The sequence below is a fragment of the Phocoena phocoena genome, chromosome 14, assembly GCF_963924675.1.
Source record: "Phocoena phocoena chromosome 14, mPhoPho1.1, whole genome shotgun sequence".
Taxonomy (NCBI): Eukaryota; Metazoa; Chordata; class Mammalia; order Artiodactyla; family Phocoenidae; genus Phocoena; species Phocoena phocoena.
Window position 1 is genome coordinate 32,828,539 of NC_089232.1, and position 26,018 is coordinate 32,854,556.

The 26,018-nt window shown below is 37.0% G+C and overlaps 1 protein-coding gene across 1 annotated transcript; it reads left to right on the top strand.

The window, feature by feature from the left end:
• On the top strand, window positions 1-25,075 carry PPP3R1 (protein phosphatase 3 regulatory subunit B, alpha). The gene is made up of 5 exons (XM_065890648.1): window positions 1-34; window positions 16,612-16,788; window positions 17,853-17,912; window positions 19,415-19,599; window positions 24,757-25,075. The coding sequence occupies exons 1-5, from the start codon at window positions 22-24 to the stop codon at window positions 24,802-24,804; spliced, it is 483 nt and encodes a 160-aa protein (XP_065746720.1). The 5' UTR covers window positions 1-21; the 3' UTR covers window positions 24,805-25,075.
• The last annotated feature ends 943 nt before the right edge of the window (window positions 25,076-26,018 follow it).

The window sequence follows — 26,018 nt, forward strand, 5'->3', positions numbered from 1 at the left end:
GAGGCAAGTTATCCTTTGGAAATGTGCTCACACTGTAAGTCAAATATTCTTATCAAGAACTTCTTCTATTTTCACATTCTATATATGTATGTATGTAAATCTTACGCCTCTATAAATTTATATAGCGAAGTTAGCCCTTAACCATTTTAAATGGCAGTGAATTTGACTTAGAGCGTTTTTGAGTTACCAGAATAGGGAAAGATTTTTTTATAGACCTCTTTATTATTAGTGTCTGCACTATGTTGTAATTACAAACCGACCCTCAAATCTCAGTGGCTTAACCCAACTGAAGTTTTTCAGATTAACAAAGCTGCAAGTAAACAGTTAACTTACTTAACTTGTGGTTATGTAAAATGAAGTGCTTATTGAAGGCAAAACTGAGAGACTAAAGAGCTATTGTACAAGACATTTCTGGGGAGGAGGAGTATAAGAAGTGTGGGTGGGCTGGCTGTTCTGACTATACTGGAGAACATAAAGAAAGAAAATGACAATCTTAGAAATTCTTGATTCAAGGATCAGAGGACCAGGGAGCTTAAATAAAAATCAGAAGGTCTCTTGTGTGAAAGTACAATGATTGGGGAAGAGGGAGATCATGAGAATTGGAATGGGGACGCTGGTAAGTTTAGATACCGTCCTGAGGTCCCAGAATTCCCAAACTCTTCTGAACCTTCCTTGCCCTTTCTGCCATCCCTGTTTGATGAAGCTGGTCCTGCCTTGTTTGGAGACATCTTACTTTGCAAATGAGATGTCTCTTCTTTTTTGTCTTATTAAAACCATTTCCCCATTGCTCACTGTTTCATTAGTCTCCTTTATTTTCCCAGAACACTTGTCAGTTTCTTTCATTCTCATCAACACCTTTGCTTGCTTATGAGCTCTGGATAAATGCTCTTCCATCAGCTCTTTTCTTGAGCAACGTCATCGTCTTTCAGATCTCAGCATAAATGTCTCCTATAAAATGTCCCCTCTTTGGAGATGTTTTCTCTTTCTATGCTCTCTTCAGATTCTCTCTAACATGGGCAGTACCCTGTTTATTTTCTTTAGAACAGTTACCATAAGCTTAAATTACTTGTTTATTAATCCATTTTATTTTCCATTTTGTAATTTCTACAGTTTTTTAAACTTTTTTTTTACGGTGATACTCTATGACCAATGACCCATAGTTTGGCCATCCGTACTACTATTTACATTTTATTTTACTGTTTCCTCCCAGGCTTTCCTTTATGAATTTCTTATATAATTTTGATCATATGTGGGTGTGTATTTCTGTTTTAAACATGAAGATAAAATGTTGTATCCAGTGTATTGTTAGAATTGACCAAAATCAAATCTAATTATGACTCTCTAGACCAGAGGTTGGTAAACTACTGCCTTACCTACAGTTTTTTTAATAAAGTTTTATTGGAACACAGCCATGCCCATTTGCTCACATTGTCTATGGCTGTTTTTGTTTGACCTCTGAAATGTGGTCAAGATAGAGTACTTACAGACTAGTGCTCCAAGTGTTATCTGGATCTATAATTCTTGTCTGTGCCATAATTGACATGTCAGTTGTATAGTTTCTTTAGAATTGAAAGAGTTCTGCTCAGAACTGTGCCTTGCCACTTACTGTTCAGCTTGAGCCTGTGGTGTTTTCCTCCTGTTGCTAGTGGGCAAGAAGGAGGTGTAGAAGCCTGTAATTAGCTAGGATTCAGGCTGCAAGCAGAGTTGGGGTAGGCTGTTGGGAGTACAGCTCTGAAAAGTATGAGGTACTGGGAGGTTAGTTTTTGTTTCTTGGTCAGGGAACAGAGGTCCTAAGGGGGCAAGATGTCCCAGGTTCTTACCTTCTGCACTCCTTTAAGATCTGGGACTGAGGGTCATTTACCTGATTGCAAAGAAAAATGTACCAGGGCAAAAGGCAAGATGGATGTTCCCCTCGGTACATCCAGGATGGTGAAAGCCAAGTTTTTTTAAATAGTAAGTATTTGAAATAGATTTCATACACTGTTAAAAGCTATCTCTTTCCGTTTTATCTTTAGAACTTAGTAAGTCTTCTTTCTTAGGACTTCATCAGTGCTTTGATGAAATTTGAGCCTTGTCACTAAAGATCTGTACTTGTCAGTGATTGTTCAACTAGATATGAATCTGTCTGAATTCTTCTGTCATCCAGTAAAAATGTAGTTTTCCTCTGTTTTCTAACTGGTTTACTAGAATATATTTTGTACATGATTTGGATGAATTTGAACTTATTCACATTAAAACCACCACTTTTTTCCCCACCCACACATTGTAGTAAGTCTTTTTTTGCTCATTTGCAAAACTTCTTCATTAATGGGAGAGCTTAGTGTTATTTGTAAACAGCTGTTACCATGTATAAAATGTTAAAACCAATCCTTGAGGCACTTTACTTTTTACACTTCCCCTGTTCAAGTTGTGCTTTCTCTTCCCTTCCAGACCTAGCTCAGGTCTGTGTTCTCTGTGAGGCCTTCAGTAGTCCTCTCACCTTAGTAGTTACTGTCTCTTATGTTCTTTTAGTATTTAAATTATGCTATTTTTTAAAACGGTAGTAAGATTCTAAATTGTATGCTGTAAAGTACTGTTTTTAACCCTGTGACACACAGGTAAGTACCCACAGAATGCTTACAGTCTAGCTACTGGGAAAAAGAGAAGAAATGCATTAATTTTTACAGTGGAAACAAACCATTATGAGCAATAAAAGCAAAGGTTCCAAGGAGGGAAAATTACCTTTGGTTAAGAAAATTAAGAAAAGCTTCATGGAAGGGGTGATGTTTGAAATTGTTTTTTGAAATCTACATAAGATTTGAATGCTGATTAATTCTTTCACCTGTCTGGTCATTTGTCCCTTTCAGTTTCCTTAAATTCCATCCAGATCTTCAATATTTTATCTAAACCCCCTGCATAATTCTTTCCAGTACCCTACTTTTAATCAGTGATTTTCATCTCCGAATGCTTAAGAAAACCGAGAACATTTTTAAGCGTTAACCTCATTACCTCCTCACCCCATCACCCCCTGCCTGCCACACACGGAAATTTTCCCATTTTCGTACTCATGCTTAATAACTCCTTCCTTTCAATATCAGAGTTTAGGTTATACCTCTCTTATTCAAGGTCGGCCTTGGCACTTGTGCTTTTGATCTCATCCCCTCTCATCTCTAGGACCTTATGTTTTTAGTTTCTCTTTGTTTTTACCTGTGTCTCCGCTTCTTCATTTTTCTTCACGTTACAAACATAATCAACTCCCCTTTGATCCTGATCCTGCACGTGCCTCCCCGTTCTTCTCCTTTCTTTCTCATATTTGAGCTTTGCGTGAGCATATACAGTGATCTCCGTTTCCTTATTTCTGCCTGCTCAAATCTGGCTTTCATCTCCTACTACTTTGCTGACACTGTTGTGTCACCTTCCTTGTATTTATTTATTTTGTTTTATTTATTTATTTTTTGGGGGGGCCACACCGTGTGACTTGTGGGATCTTAGTTTGCTGACCAGGGATCGAACCTGGGCCCTTGGCAGTGAGAACACAGAGTCCTCACTACTGGACCGCCAGGGAATTCCCATGGTCCCCTTCATTTTATTGACACATTGCCTAATTGCTAAATCTGATGGAGTGGAAAGACCTGTAAAATCATTTGTGCTATTTGGGAAAATTTGAGCACTGATTATTTAATATCAAGGAATTAATTATTAATAATTAATGTTTTAGTTGTAATAATATTGTGGTTTAAAAGGATACCTTAGAGAGAGATGGTAAATACTGAACAGTTATAAGGACATGGTACATCTGGGATTCGCTCTAAAATAATTGAAGTGGGTGTGTAAATAAGATTCTAATGTGTCAGTGGTTGAAACTGGGTGATAGATATGTGGGATTCATTTTATGAGTCTCTCAACCTTTGTACGTGTTTGAAAGTTTCCTTTATAAAGTTTTTTTTTTAATGAGTGGAAAAAGGCGGGAAATAACTAAGAGTAATATCAAGGAGAAGTAATTATTTAATTATAGTTAAGTATGGCATGCAGTCCTGCAAGCCTTAATAATACGAGGCGGTTGAGCTCATTTTCACCCGTAAAAGATTTGAGGTATTGACAGTGGAAGTGGAAGTGCGATGCCTGGCATAGAGCAGATACTGAGTAAGTATCTGTTGACTGAATAAGCTAGTAAGAGCTCAGAGCTGGACTGTAGAGACAGCTAGTTGAATAATTTTAAAGGCTGTATCTTTAGAAAAACCCAGTAGTTACCAATCACCCCACTTGTTTTCATAAATAATAACAAGTACTTACGTGGCATTAACACATGCCAGGCACTGTTCTAAGCATTTCACATACGTTTATTTACCTTCTTAATCCTCACAGTAGCCTCACGAAAGAGGTATTGTTACTTTCCCCATTGTATCGATGAGAAAACAGGCATCAATAACTGGTCTGAGATCACACAGCAGCAGGTAGAGTAACAAAACCATGATTTAATCTCAAGCAGTCGTGCTCTAGAGTTATATTTTTAATCACAATACTGTACAGCCTCTCTTATAGTAACTCTTACAAGTTTAATGTTATGTTTGTCTACGTGAACGATTTTAGGCAAAACTGGACTTGTCTAAGACATAGTTAGGTATTCTCTGATTTTTTTTTGTCTCTTAATTGAGTGTTTGCTTTTTGTTGAGTTAAATTATTCTAGGCCATTGTGACTTTGTTTCTGTCTGTTGGCTAGCCTGTCTGGAGTAGGAAATGTATACTCTGTTGGGGTGATTTGCTCAAAGTTGAGACTGTGGTTGTAACTTGGCATGATAATTTGGAAAAGTGGCTGAGTGCAAGATACTAGGTTAGATAGTTCAGCAGAGGGCTAGATTGGAGCACGGGAGGAAGTATGAGTGGAAAGTCAGATTCAACTAATATTTTTTTACTGTTGATAAAACCAGTATAATTCTGAATAATTTTGATGAAGTTGGTGAACAGAGGGACTGTTCTGTAGATTTTATGTAGATGAAAGACTAAAACAGTCTTTTATCTGAAGAGCTTTCTCAATTTTCTTTCGTTAGAAGGTGAACCAAGAGGAGCTTGGCAGCCTCTGAAGGAACGTTTCCCTTTGCATAATGAACTATCTGTAGAAACCTTGAAGACACCTTTAGCCATTAGGACACTGCTCTCACTTTGAGTAAACAGTCTCATTCAATCAGTTTTGTTTCTGGTTTAAATACTTACAAGTGAGTTGAAAACATAGAGGTATTGACTTCAATTTGTGCTCTTAATTTCTGCTCACAGTCAGTTGTCTCGGCGAGGTTTACGTGTTCATATTCTTTACTTAGACTAGGGTTTTTCTTTGTTTTGAAAACAGAAAACTTTTTCACAGAAGAGGTTAATCTAAAGTTAATTTGATTTCCTCCTTCATTTCTGCATTCTTTTTTTTTTTGAGTTTGCTTTAAATATTTTACATTTATTTTTTTCTGCATTCTTTTATGTTTTCTTTCTTATATGTACTAGCTTAACTCACTTTAATTTTTTTCTTTTGTTGCTGAAATGATTTTAATCTATAGGTGAAACACTCTTTAAATGATACTCAGAATACATTACAATTTGGTTTTAAGATAGATTTGAGTTTAAAACAGGTCTTACAATGATTCCAGTAAATCAAGTGCTCCAGAACACAATTCGGAGATGTAACAATTATGTGATGACTTCTTAATTGTCCAAGGGGATAAAGATCTTCTTCAAATATGGAAAGAAATTAAATCATTCTGTAGTACTAACCTCTAAGAGTTATTCTCCTTTATAGACTACAATATTATTGTCAGTTTCATATGCTTTTTTTTTTTTTTTTTTTTTTTTTTTTGCTGTACGCGGGCCTCTCACTGTTGTGGCCTCTCCCGTTGCGGAGCACAGGCTCCGGATGCGCAGGCTCAGTGGCCATGGCTCACGGGCCCAGCCGCTCCGCGGCATGTGGGATCTTCCCGGACCGGGGCACGAACCCGTGTCCCCTGCATCGGCAGGCGGACTCTCAACCACTGTGCCACCAGGGAAGCCCTCATATACTTTTACTTTATGAAGAACTCCTGCAGGAAGAAATTTCTGAAGGTCTTCCCAGATATAAACAGCTACATTTTCTGTCGTCTTACGACATCTGCAAAATATGGCACATCCAGATCCAGCTTCTTATGATCAAGGGGCTTCATAATTGCCTCCTGTGGAGCCGATGGGTTGCACTAAAGGAGAGCAGGCGGGACACTCGCGCCCACCGTCGAGGGCCCAAACCCGCTTCACTCATGGTTTTGCAGGCCCACGTCCCGCCAGTGCCTCCTGCCCTCCAGTTCACTTAAATTTTTCAGTGATGTGTGTTCTAAAGAGTAATTTCTGGTTTACTCCCAAATCTTTATTTATCATCTCAGAAATCTTTGGTGGAAACTTTTAATATCCATAAAAATTTTATGTCACTAACTTTGAAATTGACTTGTACACTTGTTACTTTAGATTTAAATCTTCATAAATGTATCAAATCATTCATGCTGCTTAATCTGCCAGCCATGATTTATCATTTACTTAGTAATTAGTGATCCTGAACTCTAATTTATTTCACCTAGTCCACTGAGAATTACTTATATTCTGTTTTCTTTCAGTAAAGCTTTATTGCTGAGTAATGAAGTATAGTGCACGAACTTGAACGCCTAGGCTTGAAGTTGCTACCTTGTTTTACCATCACAGTACCTTTTTAAAAAACAATGCCTGGATTGTTTACTGTATTCTAAAAATTTCAGGTTTTTAGATGAGTAGTCTTAAGAAAAGTGAAGTGCTAGCTCTGTTTTCTTTATCCATACTGTCAAATTTTGGCATCATGGTAGCACTTAACAAATTGGTAGTTTCAGCAGTGAAGCCTGTGGCATGTAGTAATTTCATAGTCTACCACAAAATTGAGTGATTTTGTAGCTGGTATGTAGAAGACAGTTACTTTAGCTGGTTTAAGAAAGCCTAGCTAGCCATTTAGCAAAAGTATAAATTCTTGGATCTCCCTCAGAATGTTAGAGCAAAAGAGATGGAAAAATACACAAGAAAAGAGGAACTTGGAGAACAAATACAGAATGTAATAGCATCTGTCTAAAAGACATCTCAAAAGTTATATTACATGAAATAAAAGCAAAAATAATCAGTGAAATAGTAGGAGAAAATTTTCTTCACCCAAAAAATCGTATCTTCTGATTGAAAGAGCATTCTGATACTCGGGAAGTTTAGATGAAAAAAGATCTCCATTTGGTGTCAACCTCTTTTGTAGTTCTAAAAGTCCAAGAGCAAAAAGAAAATCCTAAGAGCTGCTAGACAGGGAAAAGGTTGGCCTCAAAAAGAATAAGAGTCTACTGGCATTGGATTTCTTAGCAGCAGCAATAGATATTAGAAAGCAATAGGGCAGTTAATTCAAAGTTCGTTCTGAGTTCCTAAATCTAGAATTTGATAGCAACCAAATGATTACTCAGGTGAGAGGCCAAATTAAAGACATTTCCAGAAATGTAAGGACTTGGGAAATTTACCTTTCACACGTTCTTGAATATGTACCCAGAAAAATGAAGGAGCAGTTAGACAAAAAAGATGAAACAAGATCCAAGAAACTAAATCTCTTAAGACACCAGTGAAGATCCCAGGATAACAACTATGCCAGGGACCTGGAAAGCAGGTGGTTCAAATTAGAGCAAGAAGCCAGAATTGTCTGTGGAAGATGTCATCAAGAAGAAAGTAAAAGTCATTATATAAATTGTATGCTGGAATTTCTTAATGTTAAGGTAAAAGGCAAGGCAGCAAGGGAAAAAAGCAGAGACTGGGGATGCAGTATTACATTCTTGGCGATAAACCAGATTGAGCTCTCGAGCAGCCATAAATAAGTCTTTTGACTAAATGGGGCTGAAAGTAAAAGAAGACTCTTGAATATGCATGCTTTTGTGAAAATACCACATTTTGGGGGGAGTTGGTGGTGGGGACTGATAACAAAGCTAAAGAAAAGTGCAACTAATATGTTTAACTGCAGCATATCATAGGAAAAGATAAAAGAAAAGCTTGGAGAATGTGATATAATGGGTTAGGGTTGGATTTGACGTACAAAAACAGTGGAACTCTTTGAGAGCCATATCTTCTGATTAAGATATGTTACTGACCTACACAGTATACTTAGGTTAAAAGAAAAAAAGTGTGTGACTTTCAAGCCAGGGTTATTAATAACTTAGTGAGAAAACTTGAAGATGTGCTTTTATGATCTTACAAATATATGCTTATTGCATATTCTCATTTGAACCACAATGTAAATAAACCAAAAAGAGAAGAACACCAGCAATACAAACACCTTCAGCGGGAAAACCAGTAGGGGAACATCTTAAAAATAGGTTGTTTGATTTTTATCTACCTGAAGTGGAAATATTCTTATTATTCCCTTTTCTCCAGACTTGGCCCAAGAGTGCAGGTTGAGGAACAACAGTGTTTAGTATCTCTTAGCCTAACCTTCTGTGTTAACTCTTCTGATGTAACTAACAAGGAAAGAAATGAGATCGGAAAGTATTTCAAGAAATCCCGTCGCCCAGCTTTTGCCATCAAGCTTTACAGACTGAGCAACTTACTTAACTCTCTGGGTCTTTATCCTCATCTGGAGTTTTTCATCTCCAAGGTTTCTTCCAACTTTTTACGTTACATGGCTTTTCTATTACAGATTTTCTCCCGAAACTCAGTGAGCTTTGAAGACAATTCTAAGAATGTATTTTTAGGATTGAGTGTGTAGCTTCTTTTGTGACATCTTTGGACAGTATTCATTTGCCTTTGTGAGTTTTGAGGTGGTGAATCATTTTTGACTGTATCTTTTACCTAAGGTAGGAGGAAGTTAGTGGTACATAGCATTCACATTTTGCAGAAGCATTCTAGAAGAAAGAAAGAAAGCACAGTTAACAATATTAGGAACGAAACAACTGACATCACTTACAGATCCTACAGATGTTAAAAGAATAACTAGGGAATTTTATAAACAGTTTTATTCCAATAAGTTCTACACGTTGGATGAAACAAGACAAATTCCTTGAAAAAACGAATACAGGCAGACCTCTTATCACTGTACTTCATTTTATTGTGCTTCACAGATACTGTTTTTTGGCTTTTTAAAAATTTTTAAACAAACTGGAGGTCTGTGGCAACCCTGTGTAAAGCAAGTGTATTGATACCATTGTTCCAGCAGCACTTGCTCACTTTGCGTCTGTTTTGTCACATTTTGGTAATTCTCGCGATATTTCAAATTTTTTCACTATTGTTATCATATTTGTTATGGTGATGTGTGATCAGTGATCTTTGATGTTTCTGTTACGACTTGCTGAAGGCTCAGATGATGGTTAGCATTTTTAGCATAATTTATTAATTAAACTTAGCATAATTTAATTACCTTTAAATTAAGGTATGTACATTGTTTTTTTTAGACAATGCTGTTGCATACGTAATAGACTACAGTATAGTGTAAACATAACTTTTATACGCATTGGGAAACCAAAAAATTCATGTGACTTGCTATTTTGCAGTGGTCTAGAACCAAACCTGCGATATCTTCAAGGTATGCCTGTTCCTAAAACTGACACAAAAGGAAATAGAAAATCTTAATAGCATTATATCTATTAATGAAATTGAATTCTTTCCCACAAAGAAAACTCCAGGGCCCAGATGGCTTTACTGGTAAATTCTAGCAAACATGTAATGGAAAAAAAATAAAGAATCCTTAAGAAAATAGAAGCTAGCGTTATACCGATAGCAGTACCGAAGACATTATAGAAAACTGTAGACCAGTATTCAACATGAACATATGTGTAAAAATCCTTAAATATTTGTAAGTCAAATCCAGCAATATGTAAAAAGGACAATAAAGCATGGTCAAGTGGAGTTTATCCCAGGAGTATGATTTTATCTAGAAATATCAATTAATGTAATTCACTATATTGATGTAATAAAAGAGAAAAAACATCTTCTCAATAGTTGTAGCAAAGCATTTGTTTGACAGAGTTCAGTAGCCACTCATCATAAATAGTCTTGGCAAATTAGGAATAGAAGGGAACTATATCATCCTGATAAAGGGCACCTACCAAAAACCTATAGCTAGCATCATACTTATTTAATGATGAAAGACTGAATGCTTTCCATGGGGAAAAAAGTAGTTTTTCACTCTGACCCATAGTAGTCAAAACTGTACTAGAAGTTCTAGCCAGTACATTAAGTCCAGTAGAAGAAACGTAATACGTTCAGATTGGAAAGGAAGGAGTAAAGCTGTCTTTATTCTCAGATGACATGGTTGTGTATGTAGTAAATCCTGTTCCTAGAAATAAGAAGGCAACTTATTAGCAAGATTGTAGGATACAAGGGCAATATACGAAAAGCAGTGGAATCTCTCTATAACAGCAGTGAACAATTGAAAAAAAAAATGAAATTGACAAAAATACCATTTATAATAGAATAAAAACATTGGGATATTCAAGTGTAAATTTAACCAAATATATGTAAGATCTATACACCGAACTATGAAACATCACTGAGAGAAACTTAAAAAGACCTAAGTACATGGAGGGAGGTACCATATTCATAGATTGGAAGACTTTGATACTGTTAAGGTATCAGTTCTACTCAGATTGATCTGTAGATTCAAGACAATCCCAATTGTTTTCAGCAGGGTTTTAATAAAAATTACCAAATAATTGTTAATTCTATATGGGAACACCCAGGTCTTAGAAGAGCTGGCACAATTTTGAAAAAGAACAACGAAGTGTGAGGACAGTGTTCCCTGATTTAAAGACTAAAACATAAAACTGTGGTATTGGCATAAGATAAATCAGTGGAACAGAGTAGAGGGTATAAACCCATGTGTGTGTATTCGATTGATTTTTTTTTAAAATAACTCTAGTCTTTTATTCAGGTATACTTTAAAAACAGTTTTTCTTTAATTAATTTATTTATTTTTGGCTGCGTTGGGTCTTCGTTGTTGCGAGCGGGGGCTACTCTTCGTTTTGGTGCACAGGCTTCTCATTGCGGTGGCTTCTCTTGTTGTGGAGCACGGGCCCTAGGTGTGCGGGCTTCAGTAGCTGTGGCACACGGGCTCTAGAGCGCAGGCTCAGTAGCTATGGCGCATGGACTTAGTTGCTCCACAGCATGTGGGATCTTCCCGGACCAGGGCTTGAACCCGTGTCCCCTGCATTGGCAGGCGGATTCTTAACCACTGCGCCACCAGGGCAGTCCATTGACTGACTAAAAAAAATTTTTTAATTGGATATTTGACATGTAACATTGTGTAAATTTAAGGTGTACAACATGTTACTTTATACAGTTAATTGATTTTTGACAAAAACATCAAAGGTACCAGTGTAAGGGGGAGCCTTTTGAAGAAAGTAACTGGGATAAAAGTTTACCCTTACTTATGTACAAAAACATGGGTCATAAATTTAAACATAAAAGCCACAACTATGGAACTTCTAGAAGAAAACATCAGAGAAAATCTTCACGACCACCATAGGCAAGGATTTTTAGTTTATTTGTAAAACATGAATCATAAATGAAAAAAATGGGTGTCATCAAAATTGAAGGTTTTTGCTCCTTAAAGGCAGCTTATAAGCTGGGAGAAGATACTTGAAATGCCTACACCTGACAAAGGACTTGCACCAATCAGTATAAAGAGAGAATCAGACAACTTTTTAAAGACAGCCCACCTTTTAAAAGGGTAAAATATTTGAAGTCACTTAAATGAAGATATATCAGCTGCCAATAATCACATGAAAAAGATGCTCAAGATAATTAATCCTCAGAGGAACGCAGGCTAAAACTATAATCGCATAGTGCTGCCACCAGCAGAGTGGCTAAACTTAGAAAGACTCACAATTTCACGAGTTGGCAAGGAGGTGTAGAGCTCCTGGAATTCTCAGATATTGCCAGTGGGAGTGTAAAATGGTACACCACTTTGGAAAACTTTAACAGTTTCTGAAAGTCAAATGTATGCTTACCCTATGACCCAGCAATTCCAGGAAAACATCTGTTTACAAAAAGACTTAAGTATAAGTATAATATTCTTAGAATCTTTATTCCTAATAAGTCCCGAACGAAACAGTAGGAATGTCTGTTAACAGATGAATGCGTAAACTGATTGTAGTATATCCGTACAGTGGACTATATATATACTACTGTGCCATAAAAAGGAAGAAACTACTGACATATGAAACAACTTGGATTAATGTCAAAAACTTAATGGGAAAAGGAAGATGGACACAAGAGTACGTATCTATGGTCCCATTTATGTGAAATTCTAGACAGAATTTAGTTACAGAAAGCAGAACAGTGGTTGCCTAGGGTTGTGGTGGGGAGGGGGTTCGGTGTGTTTGTGATTGACTGGAAAGGGCCTTAGGAAACATTTTGGGATTATAGAAATGTGCTTCTGTCTTGATTGCAGTGCTGCTTACGTAGGTGTATATGTTTGTCAAAACCTGTAGAATTGTATATTTAATAATGCGTTTTTGGAATATCAGTTATTTCCCAAAGTTGGTTTAAAATTTCTTTTTAGCGTTTTGATTACAACTTGATAATTCTTTTGTTGGTGCTGATGTGTAGCTCTTGTATATTTGATAATTAATAATTTTTAAGTGTGTAATAATTTTATTCTGGAAACACCAAGAGCATGTGTTGCCTCTTGCATTAGAAAATTATGATATACCTCTAGAATCTAGACCTTTTAAAGTGGATGAAAGTTTTCCATTTGTAAGGAAAAGACACAGCACAAATGTCCATTTTTCATAATATACCTTTTTGATTCTCTTTCAGTATTAATAGGGAGCTTTCTTTGCTTTGTTCTGTTAAAGTATTCTGTGTAGAATATAAATATTAGACTGCTAGTGTAATCACAGGGTTGTTATAAAATTAGGCAGTTTTTTGGAGCTGCTTATGAAGGTTTTATCTGTGCCCCCTGGTGGTTTTGATTTCTTATTTGGGATAACATTGGAAATACAGTCATTACTTTTGTAGAAGATGAATTTTACAGAAGACTTTAAAACTTTTAAATTAATCTTTATGTTGAAAAACTACCCAATAGCTTCCATTGACAACACTATAAGGCTTTATTCTTGTGCTAGTCTTTACAAGGTTATTCAATACATGTTTCTCGGGGCTTCTGGTGGTACAGTGGTTAAGAATCCGCCTGCCAATGCAGGGGATACGGGTTCGAGCCCTGGTCCGGGAAGATACCACATGCCGTGCAGCAGCTAAGCCTGTGCGCCACAACTACTGAGCTTGCGCTCTAGAGCCCGCGAGCCACAATTACTGAGCCTGCGCACCACAAATGCTGAAGCCCGCACACCATAAATGCTGAAGCCCGCGCACCTAGAGCCTGTGCTCCGCAACAAGAGAAGCCACCGCAATGGGAAGCCTGCGCACCGCAACAAGAGTAGAGTAGCCCCCGCTCGCCGCAACTAGAGAAAGCCCACACGTGCAGCAACGAAGACCCAACGCAGCCAGAAATAAAAATAAATTAAAAAAAAAAACAACACGTTTCTCCATAGGTAATTTTATCGTATCTGAGAACTCTTTCCACAGTACCTCTAAGATCCCTTATTAGGGATCTATAGTTTTCATTCTATAGCATAGTTCTAAATATCCTGCCATACAAACGAGATTGGGGCATATCTTCTTAGAAATACATAGTCAGGATGAGAATGGAACATTCTATGGTGCCAGAAAATAAGGAAATGCTCAAATTGGGGATTGTTGAAAAGTCACACAGGAGCCAGCTTGAGGTAGTACCTAAAGAAGAAAGCTGGAATAATTTGGTAAACAGGTAATGACATTGGATTTTAACCCATAGGATAAAATAAGTACCCATGAATCCATGCTGATACGAATAATTGAATAAAGAAACAAATAGGGAAAGGGGACAGGTTTGTTTTGTTTTGTTTTTTGACAGGAACAATCCAGTTAATAATGAGGGAAAAAGAAAATCATTATTAGGCAATACCACAGTAATAAAATTTTGCAAACAAGACCTACCTAGATGATGCTCCAATTAGATCAGAGTTTGAGGAGAAAGTAGGATATTTGAATAGTCTCAGAGTATTCCCCCCAGTATTTTTTTTTTTTTTTTGCGGTACGCGGGCCTCTCACCATTGTGGCCTCTCCGTTGCGGAGCACAGGCTCCAGACATGCAGGCTCAGCGGCCATGGCTCACGGGCCCAGCCACTCCCTGGCATATGGGATCTTCCCGGACCTGGGCACGAACCCGTGCCCCCTGCATCGGCAGGCGGACTCTCAACCACTGCGCCACCAGGGAAGCCCCCCCCAATATATTTTAATACAGAGGGAAAGATAGTAGATTTATAGTGGAGAAGTCTGGCAGAAACTACCTTGGCCAAGTGATCAAAATTAGCATCACTAGTGAAAAGACACGTTGACATCATGAACCCCTTGATAATGACGCACTGAGAAGGACATATCGTTTCTATGGTATTCTTGCCCCAAAGCATTCTAATCATGAAAAAAACATCAGCAACTCACTCTGGGAGATATTTTACAAAATACTGGATCAGAAGTTTCAAAGTCATGAAACACAAGGAGAAAAATTAAGAGTTGTCACAAATAGGAGAAGGCTTAAGGAAAAATTACAAAAATGTTGCAAAAATCATAGAGTTCCCAAATATCACTCACCCAAGCTTCCTCTGATGGTAACATCTCACAGACGTAAAGTGCAATTATCATTATCAAAATCAAGAAATTAACATTCTTACAGTACTCTTAAACTATATATTTTAGTGAAAAAAGAAATCGTGACACTGGAAAGTTTTTCTTTTCCAGAATTCTATTCAGGATCCCACATTGCATTCAGTTGTTTCTTTGAAGATACTATTATCACTAGGAGGATTTGATAAGACTTGCTTTATTTTGTTTTAAATTGTTTATGGACTAATAGGTAATAAATTATTTATAAAGTGGCTATTAAAAGAATTTCCTGAAGGAGTAGTCTTGTTGCTACTTATTACTGTTTTACAAATTTGGAGAATTGGCTAAAATTTGAGGAAAATTTATTTTTCTACCATTCTGCTTATTCCTTTTCCTTTTCATTCTGAGAAACCTCAAAATCACCTAACAGTGGAGTAGCAGCTTGGTGTGTGTGTATAGTAATAACAGTGCTTGAAGAGCCAGAGGCCTGCATCTCTTTGCTACTGTTGGGAATCTCTTACATTCTTTTTTTCTAAAAGATAAAAAATATATGTATAATAAAGAGAGGTGGTTAATGTTTCTTCATCTGAGAAGATGATGAATGAATAAGTAACCTTTCTATCTCTATTAATATTATATACTCTCTAGCGTTAATATGTCCAGTTGGAAATATTTATTTAAATTTACTGTAGCAACATGAGCTCTCTAAAGGCAACTTCTTAATTATTTTATGTGGTAATATTAATAAGATTCTTGAAATCACTTGTTAAAATAGGAAACCATCTAGATTTCACATTTATTCCTGAGTGTATTCAAGGCTGCAGTGATCTGGGTATGGTCTCAACAATTCAATTTGCTGTTTTCCATGTAAACATTCCATAGTAATACCTATATTATTATAATATATACCTATATTATAAACTCAGACTAAAATATCTAAGTTTTTAATATCTTAAATTTTAGAGACATACATATATGTATGACTATAAGATTAACTGTTACAATACTTTGTATAATATAATGTAAATTGAATATGTAGGCACTTCCAACTACTAAAAAAGATAATCCTCCCAAAGGTATCCTTACAAAAAGTGGAAAAATAACATGAGTTTCAGCTTGGCAAAACATATGAAAAGCAGTATCTCTGAGTCACAAGATGAGTCAAAAGGGTGAGGTTTGTTTGTTTTTCCTTGTTCATCTGTTTTAAGGGAGTACGATCCCAAGTAGCAGAAAAAAATCTTTGATGAAAGTTGGTGCCAAAAGTTGGAATTCTTTATATTCTTGTGCGAAGTGCAAAGCTGAAGCACTTAATGGTGCTGCCAAGGTGGGTTGGATCTGTTTTAAAGATCTGTGCCTGATTTTTAGGATATTGGTAATAACTGTAAATGGATAGTAACCTTTAAAAATTTGACCTTTATAAAATTTTTTCTTAAAAATTTAATTAAAATCTAAAAATGCTGCGTTTTCTTTGCTCATATTTGCAAAGAATATCTTTAGAAGAATATTCAAGAAGCTGGCAACATTGGAGGGAGGCTTTGAATATTGAACTTTGTTCAAACCATGTTCAAATTTTGAACGATGAACTGCTAGAAATAAACTAAATTAAAATTTTACAAGATAAGTGAAAATTAGAGTGCCTGGTACATAGAGATTGATTTAGTCTGCCTGGTAGGAACCACCTGACTCCCATGATCAGCTTAGCATTGTTAATCTTGTAATATCTTACTCAGCCTACAGTTGGTTGTATGTTATGGCAGGTGCAGACAAACAAAAGGGTAACAAAAAAATTTTATGATATATTTTCTTTGTTATAAGAAATTAGTCAATCGTATATGCAACTCTTTAAATTGGAAATTAAACTCTTGGATAAGTGGTGAATTTTTTTCCTATAATTATCACAAAATCGTTTGGTAAATCTTGCTGCCTCTTTTTGTTTGCTTTTAGTTGATGCTGATGAAATTAAAAGGCTAGGAAAGAGATTTAAGAAGCTCGATTTGGACAATTCTGGTTCTTTGAGTGTGGAAGAGTTCATGTCTCTGCCTGAGCTACAACAGAATCCCTTAGTACAGCGAGTAATAGATATATTTGACACAGATGGGAACGGAGAAGTAGACTTTAAAGGTAAGGAAGTAGTTTTTTTTAAAACTACCAGTTAGATAATCTGTGAATAGCGTCTTACAGCTCTGTGTACAAAAACGTCTGAAAAATTTAGTTTTTCTTGAATGTGTATTACTGGTTTTCTTATAAAGATAGATTACATTAAAACCTCAAAATCTGTGATATATGAACCTTAATGGGCTAATAAGATCTTTTACTTTTGGGGTCATAAATGATCAAATTGCCCTTTAAGGTAATCTGAAAAATGGGATTTAGAATTTCTTTTGTTGTTCAAAAATTAGTCTCACTTTAGGGAAACTTATAATATTAGAAGCTACATTTTTAAAACCTTTTATAAAAGAATGAGACTTAATACTAAGTCAGCAATAAAAAGTAAGCAGAAGTAATAAGGATATAAGTATTATCATAGAAAGGATTAATTTAGTGAATCTAAGATTTTACAAAGACAGTAGTGCTTTTGCTAATATTAACCATACGATTCTACACTTTAAAGTAAATAAACATTTCATTTCATCAGGGAATCAACAGATTTTGTTATTTTAGTTTGAGGAATTGGATTATAAGTGAAGGGCTTTAAAACTGGTTATGATTTAGTGTTTAGCAGGCAGTGAAGAAAAATGACCATTTGTTAATGAAACATCCAACAGTTTATTTAAATGATTCTGAATTTTGGAGGCAGAAATCCAAAAATTTTTTTTTATGCCAAACAATGTAAATTTTTTAAAGCCTCCTTTTGTCATATTCTAAGAAAAAAGAGTTAAATAGCTTAAAGAATATATTTTTTTTGAGTGTTATGCTCTGTAGCATAAGTATTTGTTTAAATTGATTTGACTTTAGAGAACTCCAGGTTCAGATTAAAATGTATATATATAGAACCTCGTTTGTTGCGAAGTTTCAAATATTTTCAGTTTTAAACACAGCTAGTAATATTTTCTTTTGCAGCAAGAAAATATCTTTTTGTGAACATGTAGGGGTTTGTGTGTGTGTGTGTGTATGTGGGTATGTGTTGTTTTTCTTTGTAAAAAATTGAAACTTCTGATTTGTAAATATATTTTATTCTTATTCAGAGTTCATTGAGGGAGTCTCTCAGTTCAGTGTCAAAGGAGATAAGGAACAGAAGTTGAGGTGTAAGTATTTCTCTTCACTGAGTTCATTCTCCCTCTTAAGACCACTACCCCATACTGCATTATAACCTCCTTTTAAAATATTCTAAAAGATGTCTTTTATTCTAGATCCTTAGTAAACATAACAAAAATTTTACATTCTGGAGAAAATCCTTTCTGGACATTTGCAGTTTGCATTTTTTAATGATGTGTCGTTGTTGCTTTTAGTTGGATAGAAGGAAAATAGAATTTCCTTCTACAGCCATATGAATTACATGTCTTAGATAAGAGATTTTTTTTTAATTGAAGTATAGTTGATGTACAGTGTTTTATAAGTTACAAGTGTACAATATAGTGATTCACAATTTTAAAGATTATATTCCATTTATAGTTATTATAAAATGTTGGCATGAAAGTGAGAAGAAATGCTCTAATATGATTAGGTTAACTTCATTTACACTCGTTGTATTCAGAATTATTTAGCCAGAAGTCCACTATTTTGGTTTACGTAGGCTGCCTCTATCATAGGGAACATCTGATATCTTTTTAAAACATTCAGCTCTTAACTAGAGAGATGTTGTATTTATAACAGTTCTCTGAGGTGCAGGCTATATGCAAACATCCTTTGCAAACGAACTCTTTTTGATATAAATGAGAATAATAGTAATAGCATTTGCTGTCTTTGATTGTATATTATCTCATTCGGTACTGTAAAGAACCTGAGAGGTTAGAACTATTATTAGCCCCAATTTTATATGTGCAGAAAATGAAGCTTAGGAAGGGTAAATAACTTACCACTAGGCTACACTAATTGGCCAAAGCAGTCTTGATTCCATAGCTCATACACACTTTTTTTTTTTTAAGATTTTTTCAATGTAGACCTTTTTTTTTTTTTTTTTTTTAAATTTTTGGCTGCATTGGGTCTTCGTTGCTGTGCGTGGGCTTTCTCTAGTTGCGGCGAGTGGGGGCTACTCTTCGTTGCAATGCATGGGCTTCTCGTTGTGGTGGCTTCTCTTGTTGCGGAGCACAGGCTCTAGCACGCGGGCTTCAGTAGTTGTGGCTCACGGGCTGTAGAACGCAGGCTCAGTAGTTGTGGCACACGGGCTTAGCTGCTCCGCGGCATGTGGGACCTTCCAGGACCAGGGCTCGAACCCGTGTCTCCTGCACTGGCAGGCGGATTCAGGGAAGCCCAACATGGACCATTTTTAAAGTCTTTATTGAATTTGTTGCTTCTGTTTTATGTTTTGGTCTTTTGGCCATGAGGCATGTGAGATCTTAGCTCCTGACCAGGGATCAAACCCACCCCCTGCATTGGAAGGTGAAGTCTTAACCACTGGACCACCAGGGAAGTCCCATAGCCCATATACTCTTAACCATCTTCACCTAAAGACATCTCTGTGTAGGAAGGAGCTGTCCTCATAGTAGAATTCTAATTGTTTGGCAGCTTATTGTTCTCTCTCTCATTGAAAGTATTCGTTTGTGATTGCCTTTGATTTTGCCATTGATTTTCCTTACTCTCTTTTTAGTTGCTTTCCGTATCTATGACATGGATAAAGATGGCTATATTTCCAATGGGGAACTCTTCCAGGTGCTGAAGATGATGGTGGGGAACAATCTGAAAGATACACAGTTACAGCAAATCGTGGACAAAACCATAATAAATGCAGATAAGGATGGAGATGGAAGAATATCCTTTGAAGAATTCTGTGCTGTAAGTACATTCGTAGTTACACTTCATGAAAACATTTTTAATACCACTTACTAGAGAATTCCTTTATTTTGCCCTAGACATTTCTACTTTTGATTTTGCCTAATTGCTCCATATTCAAGGTTTTGAAATGTTCTTTGTTGTAATTGTTACTGATTTTATTCTCAGTGATTGTCTGATAAAATGCCACAAGAATGGTACTAGTGACTTTTACTTATTATTGGTAGTCTCCCAAATGAACAGCTAGGTTGTTTGAAAATACTTTTGTGGGAAATATGAGTTCATGAGTTTCAGCTAGGAATCCAGAGGCTTGGTTTCGTGAGGACAACAGAAATGGAGTCCCTGTCCGTCTTAAACTCAGCAGCTAGGCCTTGTAAAAAGGTGATTTTATTTTTCTGAGCTACTGATGGGTAGTTCTTGTAATCTGGGGCAAGGGCTCCACAGAGGCAGGGGCTACAGGTGTGGGAAGGCCTCGACAACTAGCTCTAGGTGGAAACTGGGGCAACGGCTTAGCTTCCAGTGTACTGCTTCTCTTCTTTACTCCTGCCCCTAAAGCAAAGATACTGACTTTTTGATGTGTTAAAAGCAGTTTTAACTGTAAGCGAGAGATACTGAGCAATGCAAAGGAAAGGCAAAGATAACAAAGAAAAAGTTTTGAAAAATTTCAGTCATGACTGGGAAATCTTTCTATAAAAGACTTCCCTCCTCTTCTTCTCATTTTTTACTTAGATGACACCAGGGAAAACAAATTACTTTGTTTGTGTGTTATATAAGGACTTAAGTATCTACTTCAGCATTTAAGTAGAAGTTCACGTGATCCTTTAAGGATCTTTCTTCATCTCAAGGGAATACTATCTTTGCATTTTGTTTCAAAAAGTAGGGTGGTGCTCTAGTTTAAAGAACACTCGAGGTCTTTTTGGAAGATGTTAGATAGGCTTGAGCCTTGAGATTTGGAACCCATGCCAGGTGGTACTGCTCTGTGTCCTGTCCCTCCGTTGTGTCTCCTCCCTCACTGTTTTTTTAATAAATTAATTAATTTATTTTTGGCTGTGTTGGGTCTTTGTTGCTGTGCACGGGCTTTCTCCAGATGCAGCGAGCGGGAGCTACTCTTTGTTGCGGTGCATGAGCTTCTCATTGCGGTGGCTTCTCTTGTTGCAGAGTGCAGGCTCTAGGCACTTGGGCTTCAGTAGTTGTGGCCTGTGGGCTCAGTGGTTGTGCCTCATGGGCTCTAGAACGAAGGCTGAGTAGTTGTGGCGCATGGGCTTAGTTGCTCCGCGGCATATGGGATCTTCCCGGACCAGGACTCTAACCCGTGTCCCCTGCATTGGCAGGTGGATTCTTAACCACTGCGCCACCAGGGAAGTCCTTCCTCCTTCGCTGTTGCCAGTACTTGCTGAAGGACTCCCGTGGACGGACATCGCATTGTGTGCGACCTGAGACCATGTTGGTAGTGACATCATAGGTAGCAGCCAGTTTTCGAAAGGAAAAAAAATTAATTCCAAGACTTGAGGGAACAAAACAAAAAAGAGAAACTCTTGACTGGAGTGTTAATGGAAAGGATGTGTATAAGTGAAGACTACTTGCATTTAGTAAATATAAACTCAAACTTGCATGTAAATCACTAACCAGTGAAAGGAAATTAAAATACATCCCTAGGTATAGAAATGATACTATTTACACTGAAGACATAAGCTAAGCTTTGAGTTTGTTTTTCAGCATTTTGTGATAAATTGCCTTTACTTGTATTTTTGGAGGGCATAGTTCAGGAATGAAGAAAAATGTTTTGTGTATTAAGCCAACTTTTTGGAACATTTATCAAGCTCTTAACTTTGGCTTCATTGATTTCTCTTTATTCTGATTTCTTAAGCTATAACAGTGAAAGAGAAAGGACAGTTTATGTATGTATGTATGTATGTATGGCTGCATTGGGTCTTCATTGCTGTCCACGGGCTTTCTCTAGTTGCGACGAGCGGGGTCTACTCTTTGTTGTGGTGCGCGGGCTTCTCATTGCAGTGGCTTCTCTTGTTGCGGAGCATGGGTTCTAGGCGCATGGGCTTCAGTAGTTGTGGTGCATGGGCTTAGTAGTTGTGGCTCATGGGCTCTAGAGCGCAGGCTCAGTAGTTGTGGTGCATGGGCTTAATTACTCCATGGCATGTGGGATCTTCCTGGACCAGGGCTTGAATTTGTGTCCCCTGCATTGGCAGGTGGATTCTTAACCACTGAGCCACCAGGGAAGTCCCAAGGAAGTTATTTTAAATAAGATCACATACTACATACCTACTTTAACATTTTCAGAATACTTTACCATGCACAAATACTATAAATGATTAGTGACAGGATTAAAGTTGGTGGACTGAACACATCTATTTACTTTTGCTTCCTCTCAAACCTCCACTGAAATTAAATCGGTTAAAAAGAAAAGGTTATAAACCCACAAGGGCCAAGTGAATAGCAGAGAGGATAGTTAACCAGATTTGGCAACTTATAAAGTTGAATGGTTAATTGGTTTAGCAGACAGGAGTAAAAATTCTAAGCTAGAAACTTGGAAAGCTGAGAAGTATCTTGGTTTATAAGGTGGAATCCCGGAAAGGCTCAGTTCCCTAACCTGATTCCCTGGCAGCTAGACTTGTACTCTCCAGGCAAGAGGCGGGACAGCCCTCTTTGGGAAATCTGATCTCCAGGTATGGTCTTAACTGGTCACTCGAAGTGCAGGCCACAGTCAGCAGCCCCACTTTGTATGTGGAGGCTCTAGTGCCCTTTCCACAGGAGCAGAGAGCCACGGATCACCAGACATTCAAGGAAAGCCTCTAAAATGGATTATAGAGATGAGATCACACCTGAAAAAGAAGCTTGGCGAAGCAGGCTATGCAAGGCCAGTGACAACTTTCAAAGTAGCACAAAAATCTGTCATGGTTATCCTCAGGGATATAATGTATTGGATTTTTGAAACAGAAATTGGAGAATATATAAAAGAGCTCTCGGACATTTAAACTTTGAAATACATTCTAGGAGGTCTAACACCCAGATGCTAGGGGTCCAGAAAAAAAAATGCAGGGAAGGAAATGTCAAAAATGAATCAAGAAAATACGTCAGAATCAAAAGTAATGAGCTTCTTTGACCAAAAGGACTTACTAAGTACCCAGCATAGTATATAAAAATGTGGGCCTAGGCACGTTGTCATGAAAGTTTAAAACAAAGAGATGGTTCTACAAACTTGCAAAGAGCTAAAGTAGAGGGGTAGGAGGGGAAGGGTGTCATACAAAGAATCATAATGGTGGCAAATTTCTCAGCAGAGTTGGCAACTAGAAGGCAATGGAAGCATTGCCTTCACAATTTTGAGGGACAGTTATTTCCAAGTGAGAACTCTCAATAAACTCAAACTAGGTGGTAGAAATAAAGACATTTTCAGGTATGCAAGGCCTCCCTTTTTGGGAAACTACTAGAGGATGTGCTCCCACTATAAAAAGGTTATAAATCAAAAAAAGAAGACAATGTGGGATCCAGGAAGCAGAAGGTCCAACATGAAAGAAGGAAATCTCTAGGATGATGGTGAAGGAGGATCCATAGATGACAGGCCTGGATTGGAGCAGGTTGGAAAGTTCTGGGAGTGATTTCAAGACAGTAAAATTGATAGAATTACATAATATATTTAAGTGCGTTTAGAACAAAGTTTAGGGTTGAATTAATGATAAATCCATAGAACACCTGGCAAAGAAAAAGATCAGTTATTAACTGTAGCAAAACAAATGTGCAGGAAAGAAAAAGTAACTATAGTACACAATTCTCTTCTGCTGTAAGTAGTATTCTATATAGTCATAAATAAAATGCTGAATTTCTGCCTGGTCAAAAAAAAAAGATACAATTATTTGAAGCGTGGGAGAGGTGGGAAGTATACGTGGAGGGGACAGAAGGGAGAGGTGTGTGTGAAAGTATAATCTTCATCTTCTGTGGTGGGAAGTCAGTGGATGATGCCTAAAACTTTGAATCCGAGAAAAAGCAATGTAGGGGTGTTATTTGGAGACCTATAGGTAAAATACTGAGAATCAGCTGAAAATTCTAAATGATTGCCTCTAAGTAAAACGAAATTTGAGGGCAGGATAGCAAACTGCTGTTTTCATAACAGAAGTTGTAGAACTAGCTGGCTGTTTAAGCTTTCTTTTTCAAAAAAAAATTTTTAAGGTTTAAAAATAATACAGATGTAGCTATGCAGAACAACATGGATGAATCTCACAAACAACGCTGAGTGAAACAAGCCAGACACAAAAGATTTCATTTATAAAATGTATAAAAGCAGACCAGAGTAACCTGTGGTGTTAAATCATGATAGTGACCACCTCTGGCAGGCGGTGGCTTGGGAGGAGGGAGGTGGCCAGTGCGGGAAGGGGGCCACGGAAGAGCCCCAGTGATGCCCTCCCTGGCTGCTGTTTACTTGGGTGTTCGCTCTGAAAATTCATCAGGCTGTGAACATTTATGGTTTACTTTCTTTATATAGGTTATACTTAATAAAATTTATGCCCCAAATAATAATACAGGTAATTGCACTTCACATGGCCATGTCAGTATTCACTGAGGTGTCTGTAACAACTTTACAAGTATTTGACTCCATGGGAAAGTAATGTGCAGAAATTTTTATTCATTTATTACTTTCTGATATATTGTAGAACAGACTGACAAGTGAAGCCTGCATTTGGTTTCTGACAGTTTTTATGGTAACGTCTGGTTATCATTTAATATTAAACTACTAAAGGCCATGTCGAAACGACAGTCGAAAGAGTGGGCCAAATCCTGCATGTGGCCTGTTTTGTATGTTTTTGAGCTAAAAAAGTTTTTTCATTTTAAAGTGGTGTTTAAAAAAAAAAAAAAATGGGAGAAGAGAATTCAAGAGAAACTATACATGGCCTACAGAGCGTGAAATATTTACTGCCTAGCCCTTTACAGAAAAATTTGCCAGCCCTCGTGCTAGAACACAAGAAAATGTTATCCTAGGAGAAAGAAGCCATGAAAGTTCTAACAAAAGGCAATGCAGGTTTTTAAAAACAACAGCTTCTGGAAATGGCTAAAGTAGTATGTTTTTTAAGCTGTAGTTTTGGTAAGGTGGTTAGACTAGTACAAAGGAGTCCGTCGAACCTGGTCAAGTTTGATTTGTTCTCTCTGTTGCAGGTTGTAGGCGGCCTCGATATTCACAAAAAGATGGTGGTAGACGTGTGACTCTTCTGTAAAGAGTACCACCCAACACTTTTGCTTTCTTCTCCATCTCTGAAGATCTGCTCAAGACGTCCAGCAATGCTCTCTGTGTATTTAAATGGAAGTATTTTTCTCTGTGAAGCCACATTTTCCAACATGAGCCTCATGAAGCCAACTAAGTGTTATTGAACTCTTATTCTCTCAATAACTCAGTGTAGCACTTTAAAGCTGAAGGACAGCAGCATGAAAAGAGCATATCAATGTGGTGAAGAAAGGGAAGGGGTTGGCTTTTTAATTTATTTTTCTTCATCTTTTATAACAAGAAAGTATCTATATATACATATGTAAATATTTATATATAGATATATGTAGCTTTCTATATGTGTAGTAGGTTGGCTTTAATTTAATATACTTGATTCAGAAGCAAAATGATAGAGTACAAAAGTGCCAAGCAGAACATTCAACATCCTTACTTTTATTTCACACAGTTTTATATATAGATTGAAGATTGTACAATTTGAGCCAGGTGTTAGGCCAGCTATTTTCCTTGTCCTGCCCTTTCTCTTTTGAGAGATTGACAAAGCATTTGTTAACATCTTATTATTTACCTTGATTACGGTTTTGTAACAAAGGGGTTTGTAACTTTATCTATACCTGTGATATATTTCCAGGGACTGTGTCTCATTGCTGCGCAGCTTTGACGACGTCTCTGCTTGAGCAGAAAGTATAGTTCAGCGCTGCTGCCCTTGTGTTCATATAGCAACAGCACAGAGCCTATGGCCACCTCATTCTGTTACTTCATAACTAGGAGCCATTACATTCACTAGATGTCCCTGAGTGAGTGTCAGTTTGTTGTGATTTTATTCGCAAAGGACAGAAGCTATCTGAGGCAATCCTGATTTATCTCGGACATGACTTATTGAAGAGTTCCTGAAATAATCATGTAACTGCTTAGGATATCCGTTTATTTGTTTCATTACATGGGTGGTAAATTGTCATTAAACTTAGTTTAAACCATAAATTTCCTTTCTCTGTTTCAAAAGACTTGCAGCTAATCTAAAACTGGTGGTATTTAATGTGCATGTGTGTATCTCTACACCCACATATACTTATTTATGACTTACATGGGAGAAACCTTACTAATCTCTATGCCACAGAAGAGCAAAATGATATCCAAATTTATACCTCTTACATTTCTTTACCACAAGGCACAGAGAGTGCATAATGGTGTTCTTGAT

What these genes read in the sequence shown, in the direction of transcription:
- PPP3R1 (XM_065890648.1), top strand. An exon ending in CGGAGAAGTAGACTTTAAAG is followed by an intron (nt 16,789 to 17,852) that starts GTAAGGAAGTAG and finishes ATTCTTATTCAG; the next exon opens with AGTTCATTGAGGGAGTCTCT. An exon ending in TAAGGAACAGAAGTTGAGGT is followed by an intron (nt 17,913 to 19,414) that starts GTAAGTATTTCT and finishes CTCTCTTTTTAG; the next exon opens with TTGCTTTCCGTATCTATGAC.